Raw genomic sequence first — 9,299 nt, 5'->3', positions numbered from 1 at the left:
CTGGGGGTGCTGCAGCCCGGGTCTGGTCCAAAAAACATGCAGTATTTCTTTGTGTTATGCCAGTGCTAATCAGCCTAACTAGCTTCAAATCAGCCGAGGATTTTCATGCAAGATCAATTTACACTGATCCAGTCCTGGCTTAGCTGCGATTCTGGATCTGCCCCTGGTAGTACCGTTTCGTGGTTCGTATCGATCCTTGTAAGGGATCAAGCCCATGTGTACAAAAATCATGAAGCTGCAGTATCTTCAAAAGCAAATACTTCCTCCAATCACAAATATAACTCCATTTGAATTGTCCTAGTATTTTTTAACTTTTTGGCTAATAATATCCAAACTTTTACATAGATATTGACAACACAAGATTAACATTACACGACTTACCGCAAAAAGTACATTCATAATGTAAGTTCTCTCTCTTAAGATCATATATTTTTACATATATGTTAGTTAACGTTAAAAAAGTTTTATTTTGAACAAACCTAGATGGACATTTTTAGTGGCGCGAGTTAGTACGAAACAGCTAGCAATTGGCCTAGAACTAATTGTGATTTTTTTTGCGGTAAAAAAAAATTCTTCGAATACAACCGTTCTAAACCATAACAGTATGCTGATTGTCTTTAAATAGCCGGTGGCCACAACGGCTGTGGACACAACCATCTCAAGACAACACCAAGTGACCAAGAATCTCGTTCTGTCCAGTCCAGACGCACACACTTAGAGCAGGGTCATGGCGATCACAGAAAACCACACTCAGACAGTGGCAGGATGGGCGGCCATGAACGAGTCCGGCAAGGTCGAGCCCTTCGTCTTCAAGAGAAGGTACACACCCATTTATCATTGTTGTTCAACATACAAAAAACAAAAAGAACAGATCAACTAAGATCACTTCTATTTACCAGTTTTAATCCATTTGTTTGGCAGGGAAAACGGTGTGGACGACGTGACGATCAAGGTGCTGTACTGCGGCATGTGCCACACCGACCTCCACTTCATGAAGAACCACTGGGACATCACCATGTACCCCGTCGTCCCCGGCCACGAGATCACCGGCGTCGTGACATCGGTCGGCGCCAACGTTTCCGGCTTCAAGGCCGGGGACCGCGTCGGCGTGGGTTGCATCGTCGAGGCCTGCCTCGACTGCGACCACTGCCGCCACTCCGACGAGAACTACTGCGACAAGCTCGTGCTCACCTACAACGGCATCCTCTCGGACGGCAGCGTCACCTACGGCGGCTACTCAGAGATGCTCGTGGTCCACAAGAAGTTCGTGGCGAGGATCCCGGACACCCTGCCGCTGGACGCGGCGGCGCCGCTGCTGTGCGCCGGCATCACGGTGTACAGCCCGATGAGGCGGCACGGCATGGTGAAGGCCGGCGGGAGCCTCGGCGTGATCGGGCTGGGCGGGCTCGGCCACATCGCCGTCAAGTTCGGCAAGGCGTTCGGCCTCCGCGTCACCGTCGTCAGCACGTCGCCGGACAAGGAGAAGGAGGCGAGGGAGGGGCTCAAGGCCGACGACTTCATTGTCAGCACCGACAAGAAACAGATGCAGGTACGCTAAGCTCGCTGGGAGTTGGAGATGAACGAAGTCAGTACTGGAAATTGTCGGTCAATAAAGTAAAAAAAATAATGGATTTTATGTGATTGCAAATTTGGTATTTAGGCCAAGAGCAGGAGCCTTGACTACATCATTGATACGGTCCCAGTCAAGCATTCGCTGGGTCCGCTCTTGGAGCTGCTCAAGGTCGATGGCGTCCTCGCGCTCGTCGCCGCACCGGATCAGCCCATTGAGCTTCCTTCTTTCCCTCTCATCTTCGGTGAGCGTTTAATTCTTCAACAGATTGTTTCCTTTAGTGTCCACTGTCAAATCATTTGTATATGTTACCTATATTGTCCTGAAATACTACTATGTACTGACAAACTGACAGTGAAGAAGGAACTTCTAGAAAGTAGACGAAATTTGTTTGAAATTTTCGATTTAATTCTTGAGCTGGACCAAAAAGGCTTAGTGATATACTGTTGGAACTTAGTGGGATAATGATCTGATCAGTGGCAACTGACTACAGGAAGGAGGACAATTAGTGGTAGCATAACGGGGAGCATGAAGGAGACGCAGGAGATGCTTGACCTGTGCGGCGAGCACAACATCACCTGCGACATCGAGCTCGTCTCGACAAACGGGATCAATGGGGCGCTGGCCCGGCTGGCGCGCAACGACGTCCGCTACCGCTTTGTGATCGACATTGCCGGGGACTCAAACTAAGTCTTTGATGTACTCCATGTGTCTGGATCAATATGGAGTTCTGATGATAGTCACATGGGGAGAGTGGCTACTGATCTAGCTCCTATTTGATGTGCAAAATTGGACAACTCTATCCTTTTCCAGTTGGTATTACGAGGTTAATTATTGGTTCACTTGTGATTCGAGTTGAGTCATTGTCTGCAATATCCAATTTATTTTTGTGTATCATCATAAAGACTTGTGGTAAGCTACCCAGTTGAGGTAGACACCAACCAGGGTTCAAATCTTGGTGGTAGCAAAAAAAATCATCCTAAAGACTTGATCTTTACCAAAAACAATGCATTCTACATTTGTCCTATGTTCAAAAACAATCTTATTAAGTTTGACCAAGTAACAAATGTATCATCTGAGATGCATTGACAATAAGGAGTATTTCCTCCTTTTATTCTGGAAGCAAATGAGACATTTGACAAGATTCACTTTTCCTACTTTTACTGAATATTAAGTGAATTGGCTGATTGATTTTTTCCTTCTGGGCACTCAACTTTACGAAAATAGTAAAGAAAAATTCGGTGGATTTGCAGATCTGCATTTTGATATGTACTGGAAACTTTGTATTGAATGTAAGTTTTTCTTTGAAGTCACCACAGTAAGTCTTAAGGAACCATTTCCCTACGCTGCGGATTAAAATAATGAATGATATAGTGTTAGGTGAAAATTTAGGAAACAAACTTTTGCATAGAGACAAAGGTCCAGAATTATTACGAGTTTAGTATGTCTTGAATGTCTTGGCACTCCGCTAGTAGTTTCCTCAATGAATCGAACATAATGATGTGGCTTTTATCAATCATAATTATTAAGAGGATCCATTGGAAACTGCGTACATAAATATTCATATTAGAGGTAACTAGCTGTAACGACCGACCCCTAACCTTTCCCAGTTAGGTTTGATCTCAGCCCTTAACCTTAGTCAGCTGTTTTGTTTGACCGCACCTAAGTGCTCAGTCTTCCGCCAGTCCCGACCCCTGAGGTCCGACCCCTACCTGCTTCGCCCCTCTCCCGACCCCGGCGAGCTCAGTTCACCGTCAGATCCTGTTGATCTTCCTCACCCGTCCGATCTATCCCCGGTGGACCCGTGAGATCTTTTTCCAGATCCCCCGCGCCAGCCGCACTCGAGTTGCATGGCCGCCTCAGAGTCTTCCTGCCGCGTGGCTCGTCTTCTCCGACGCCATCGCCCAGTTTTGTCTCTGGCAAGGAACAGAGTTGGTTCCCGCGCCCCTTTTCCCCAATGGCAGCGGAATCCCTCTGCACCCTTTCTGCAGAACCTCGTCTCCCGCGCCCATCATCACGATACCAGATCCCGGCCCCGGAGATCGATGTCGCCCGTCTTTTCCGTCCCTTCCAGCAACAGTTGCGCCGCCCGGTCGTCGCTACCCGACGATTCCCCCATCGCCAACCCCCGTCCCTTCCAGCAACAGTTCCTTTCCCCCGCTCTGTCAGAAGCCGCCCGACAATCTGTTGTTCCGCGCTCTCCCCCGCGCCGCGTCCGCTTGTCTTCCCACCTGTGCGCCCTCGTTTCTAGCGCCGTTTAACCGGTCGCTCCTATCACCTCTTCCGCACGACGACACCCGCTCTCCGCCAAATCCCAACCACCGGTCTACCCGCGCCTACGCCGCCCTGACGGTATAGCGCAATGATCGCTGGCCACGGCAGAGCACTCCAGTGCTTCTCCCCGGCCTTCGCGCCGCTCCCCTTCTCTCTCTCCGCAACGCTTCCGTTCCTCTGCTCCAGCAGCTATAAAAGGGATGCCCCCGTCACCGGAGTTCCCTCCGCCTTGGTTGCCTTTAAGCCTCCTAGAGCTCCCTGCTCAAGCTCCTAGCGCCACCCATCCAGTTCTTGAGAAGTTCTTCTCCCAGTCCTTCTCAGTTCCTCCAAGTCACCCAGCAGCTTGCTCCTTTGTGCTGCGTAGAGCTCTCTTGTGATCCACAAGAAGCGCCGCCGCCGGAGCATCGCCAGTCTTAGTCCTTGCTCAAAGCTTTAGTCCCTTCGCCCAAGTCTGCCTCTTCCCGACCCCAAGCCTTCCTTTCAGGAAGAAGGTGAGTTGCCGACCCTAAGTCCGCTTCGCCCGACCCCTCCTATCCGCCCGACCCCAGTTCCGTCCCGTCCGACCCTGTCTGTTCCGCCGACCCTTGTCCGCCTCGCCCGAGGGCTTGGCTGTGATCTTTTCCTTCGACTCGAGGGTGTAAGTGTAAAACTTGGGAACCCTGAAGCGCTTGCGTCTAAGGATCCCAGTTGTCACATCCTCTAGTACAAAGGATCAGACCACTAGTTTCCCTTCCTACCCTTACCTGTTGATTATCATCAGCTCTCTCGAACCACCATAACCTCCTGCTCTTTGTCGCAAGTTTCTGGGCTCAGGCGAGCCAGTGTTGCTGTTGAATCAAACATTAAGCTAACCCTTGCATTGCATTCGTGTAGAGCTGCACCTCGCCGACGGCTTCTACGAGTTGCACCCGGCGCCCTACGAAGAAGCTGTAGCCGAGTTCCTGCCCGCGGAAGCCGAAGTCGCCCCAGAAGTCGAGCAGCTTCCGTCCCCTTTGCTTGCAGGCAAGCCCCGGTTGCATGAGAATCCTACGTGTTTTGCCAAACTTGCGCATGCCTTCCGTATAGCATGTTTGTGCATTTACGTCTAGGAGTTGTGTGAAACCCTAGATGCATGACTTAGGCAACCATGATCTGAGCACTAGCTGTTGGACCGAGTAGCTGCATTGCTTAACTAGGAAAACGGTAAAAGTCGAGTGATTTCCTGTCACTCGCGAGTTATAGGAGTTGCATGTTTACTCTCCTGTTATAACTATAAGGACGATGGACGGGGCCGGGTTTGGTAACTTTTTGGTGGTCGGATGGACGCCCCGTCTGTCTATGAAAACTTGCTAAGGCCCGATAGTGGTGGTGTTCGTGATCAAGTGTTTGAAAGTACTAGCCTCATACTTAGTATGGGATGAGGAAGCCTAGTACCTGATTGAACCTAGACGTGAGCGGTCGCCCCATTGTTCTTGGAACGGAGTTTCCCCTGCTGGTTGTCGCACGTGGTGGCAAAGCGTGGTCACAGGACGGCAGAGGCCGGGTCTGTGGAACCTTGCACCAAAGGAAATGGGCCCGACACGGGTTAGGGGATTGATGGGGAAGGTCGACACAGGAACCGACCTCCGGGTGCGCGGATGTCGTGGGGCTAGGTTCACCATGCATGGTTAAAGAACTCGAATCGATTCGTCTGCCTCTCACAGTCTGAGATTTCTTGATCGCTATGTCACCCTAAGTAAATGAGGAATCTGATGATGGCAATATTGTTGTTTTATCTACTCAACTTGTTTGGCTCTATGTTTGCTTAGAATAGGTTGCAAAACCTAGATCGGTTAACCAACTTAGAACCGGAGCTAAAACTTGAAAATAGGTCATACTTAGTGCTTTGGCAAACAAACCCCTCAGCCAAGAAGCCTTGCATGTCTAGAAGGAGGAGTAGTCCTTACTCCGATCGGTTAAGTCTTGTTGAGCTTAGTAGCTCAGCCTTATTGTGGCTTCTGTTTTCAGGTGAAGTTGCCGCGTCCGACCCCTTCTTGGTTGGTGCTTGGCCGCCCCAGCTCCCGCCAGGCTGGACGGTCGAGTGGGACCCTTCCTCGGACGGCGAGGAGAGGACCCAATGATGTTCTGGCTGGTCTCGCCCAGGGCATCCGACCCCGACGAAGTCTTCCGCTAGCTTTCTCTGTTGATCTTTGTTTTGTACACCCTAATGTTGGACTTTATGGTTGAACAAAAAGATGAGTAAAACTTGTTTAACTCAGTGGACTCGTTGTATTCTCTGTAACCGCTCACCTCGTGTGGGTTTGCTGAACTCGATCCTGTTTTAAGTGGTTAAATTGGATGAAATCCGACGGCGCTTCGTGTTAGCTCGAGTTAGGCAGGAGTGTCGCATGTTAGGCGGCTTAACCTTGCTTAATCAAGCTAATTCGAGGTGGTTCCGCCACACTAACATTAATTAGCTAAGGAAAAAAATAAAAATAAACGGTACCCACACTTACTTTATGGCAGTAGTATGTATTCCTTGTAATTTTGTTTCTCCAAGAAATTGTATACTGCCTCCAGTGTATTCTTTGGCTGACCTCGTACCTGAGCTTGGTTAACGAGTGATGGATCCATGAAGCCAACATTGAAGTACGATTCTGTGCGGCACCTCTGAATTAGCATCCTACATAAAAAGGAAGACAAAGTTAGTAGGGCAATGCATACACAAAAAATAATGATCTGAGACAAAATTTACATATTGATAAATGGACACTTACAGAACCTAGGCGCTGATGAGAGAGACATCAAGAGCATCCTAATGGCATACTTCATATATATCCTTAAATTCCATCCACATGAGTTTCTCACTTTCGCCGAAAAAATCAATCAATTTAACCCGAAGAGCGAACATGAGCCTCGCTGCTCCATGTACCATTCATGGAATTCGTACATCTTCGTGGAGAGCTTCCGTACCAATTTTGGCCTTACTAAAGGCTTGCCTACCTCAAAGGATCATTTAGGTACAATTGGCTCTCGAGCTGGCGGTTCAACTTTCCCTAGAACTTCAGCAAGCGACATACTTGTATCTTGCATAAATCCAATGACTCTGATTTATTGTTCTAAAGGCATTGCTGCTATAGTTTGAGCATCTTTATCTGGTAGATCCCCAAGCTAGGGGATAGTACGACTAGAAGACGATGCTCCTCGCCATTTTTTCTTCTGATCAGACTTAACTAACGAACGATCGTAGTTCGATAGTACAGTCCTCTTATCTTATTTTGACATGCCAATAAAAAAGTTTAATTTTGCTGGATCTACTGGCTTTGGCTTCATCTCCGTTGCTTTTCTTTGTTCAACGCATGTTTTGAAGAACTCCTTCACCGTTGCTTGTGATAGCTCCCCGTAATTCCTCAGTAGTCATATCGGCTGGTAACTTCTGAGTGGGTTCAGACTTTTTGTTTTCTTTGACTGCCTTGGCTTGGAAGGTGGTGGTCGCGGCTTCTTAAGAGGTGCTGCAGGTTTCTTGCTCGCTGCGGGTCTTAGTCCCGATGACAGTGATCGCGAAGGGGTGTTGTGGTCGTCGTCACTCGTACCACCAGGATTCGATGGAGATGGAGACGGTGATCGAGCAGGATACGACAGTCCTAGTGGTGACGATGGTCCAGGAGGTGGATGTTTTGGAGATAACGGTCTTGAGTTTTGAGGAGATGGCCGCTGCGGTGGATCTATGGGAAGCAATGATGACTCCTTGCTGGGGATGATAATAGAAAGATCATGTGCAATGCATCTTCTAGTGTCCTTTCCCCATCACCTCCTGGGAGGTCGAGCTCTAGGCCTTCATATTGATTATCAACAATCTACTCTAGGTCAACACTGTGGAATCTCCATGCCATAGCTTATCTGCCCTAGCAGGATTGGTAAAGCACTCCCATATGCCACCTCCACATATAGGAGAAATAAAGAAGTTATTAAACTCACCAGGTGTGGATCAATTGAGAAGATTGCATAAATTATATATATGTATACCTTAATAGTGATGTTGTCAAATGGTCTATGCAGCTCACATGAGGTGCGCTGAGTGATGTCATCCATAGGGTACCATTGGTTGTCCATGGATAATCTTGGCATGTGCTCATCATGGACCCCTATGGAAGCACAACTGCTTCAGCGTTGAGAAGGGCTGGCGACGTTGGGACCCGGCAGTGCTCCAGATTGGGCCATTTAAGTAACTGCTTGGGCCACTCAACGATTAATTTCTTCCTGCATTCTTACTTCTTGTGAATGCACTTTGGCTTCTAACATACGCCGCCAGCTCTCCTCTTACTATTCCTTTCTTCACTTGCGGCTTCTGTACGAGTTGATGTCCCTACAAAAAGTGAACTGCCACGGAACAACCCGTAGCCTCAGCAATGTCCCGGGTGTTCGGGATTCCCGAGCACCAATGTGAGCTAATCGTTCTCTCTATCCACCTTCAACTTCCCAGCTTTAGCAGCTTCAATATTTTTGATAAGTCTTTCGGCCTTCTAACGTATTGTTTCATTGAACATAAGTATCCCATCCTCTTGGCTCAAGTTGCCTCCATGAGCGTAATACCAATTTTTTGATCGATCAGGCCAGTCAATAGTTGCTGGTATGATACCTCAATCGAATAGGTCTTGTTTAATCATTTTCCATTTGGGAATAACCACCTCGTCCTATACGATGATGGTACTCCTTCTTGCTAGCATTGGCAACGTGGACGCGAACCTTTGTATTCGACAAATAAGTTGCTGTGGTCCCTTAACTTTGGCCACTCATTGAAATCTGGAGTTCGACCCTTCTTGATAAAGTTAGCATCAAGATTCTTCTTGAAGGTCTAGAATTGGGTTGCCATCTTCTTCAGCGTCCACACTTTCACTTATTTTTTTTCAACACCTTCACAAAGTGTGAAGTGTTTCTTGACATCTACCCACGACGTATCCTTTTGTGTCTGCGGAAGCATGTATGGATCATCTTGTTTACCCTTCCATTCTCTAATGTTGATGGGCACGTTGTCCCTTACAATAGCCCTGATCTGACTCACGAACTTTCTAGCCACATGTTCGGGAGCAATTGGCTGGCCCTTTTCTTTCACTTCCGTTACGTGAAGCCTTCCTTCCATTATCTTTGTACGACCTCAGGGCTTATTTCGCTTTGTTGATCCAAAGGGCTAACAATTCAAAATTCATTAATTAGTACATAGTAATAATGAATATGAAATTATAGATGGGGTCAAATAATGAAAATAATATATACCTCGCCGGAACCTTCCGTCACAGCAGGTTTAGTTTCGCATTGTCATCAACGTGGTGCTCGCGACAAAAGGGCCAAAAGGGGTGTCTTTTGTCCCGGTTAAAAATTCCAACCGGGAGAAAAGGGATGGGCGTTGGTGTGATTTTTTATAACCGTTACAACCAGGACTAAAGGGGGGCCAGGACTAAACACCCCCCAACCCCCGCGCGCGAGGTGGCCTTCGGTG

General features: G+C 48.1%; 1 protein-coding gene across 1 annotated transcript; it reads left to right on the top strand.

Annotated features, from left to right (window-relative positions):
• Window positions 1-633: 633 nt before the first annotated feature.
• Window positions 634-2,464, top strand: LOC117865041 (probable cinnamyl alcohol dehydrogenase 6). Its single transcript, XM_034749116.2, has 4 exons — window positions 634-819; window positions 922-1,549; window positions 1,661-1,814; window positions 2,064-2,464. Exons 1-4 carry the CDS (start codon window positions 728-730, stop codon window positions 2,258-2,260), a joined length of 1,071 nt encoding a protein of 356 aa, XP_034605007.1. The 5' UTR covers window positions 634-727; the 3' UTR covers window positions 2,261-2,464.
• Window positions 2,465-9,299: the final 6,835 nt, after the last annotated feature.

The sequence above is a fragment of the Setaria viridis genome, chromosome 7 (genome assembly GCF_005286985.2).
Source record: "Setaria viridis chromosome 7, Setaria_viridis_v4.0, whole genome shotgun sequence".
NCBI classification, from domain to species: Eukaryota; Viridiplantae; Streptophyta; class Magnoliopsida; order Poales; family Poaceae; genus Setaria; species Setaria viridis.
This window is presented reverse-complemented; position numbering and strand designations above follow the sequence as displayed.

What these genes read in the sequence shown, in the direction of transcription:
- LOC117865041 (XM_034749116.2), top strand. Translation starts at nt 728, where the DNA reads ATGGCGATCACAGAAAACCACACTCAGACAGTGGCAGGATGGGCGGCC. An exon ending in CCCTTCGTCTTCAAGAGAAG is followed by an intron (nt 820 to 921) that starts GTACACACCCAT and finishes TTTGTTTGGCAG; the next exon opens with GGAAAACGGTGTGGACGACG. An exon ending in CCGACAAGAAACAGATGCAG is followed by an intron (nt 1,550 to 1,660) that starts GTACGCTAAGCT and finishes TTTGGTATTTAG; the next exon opens with GCCAAGAGCAGGAGCCTTGA.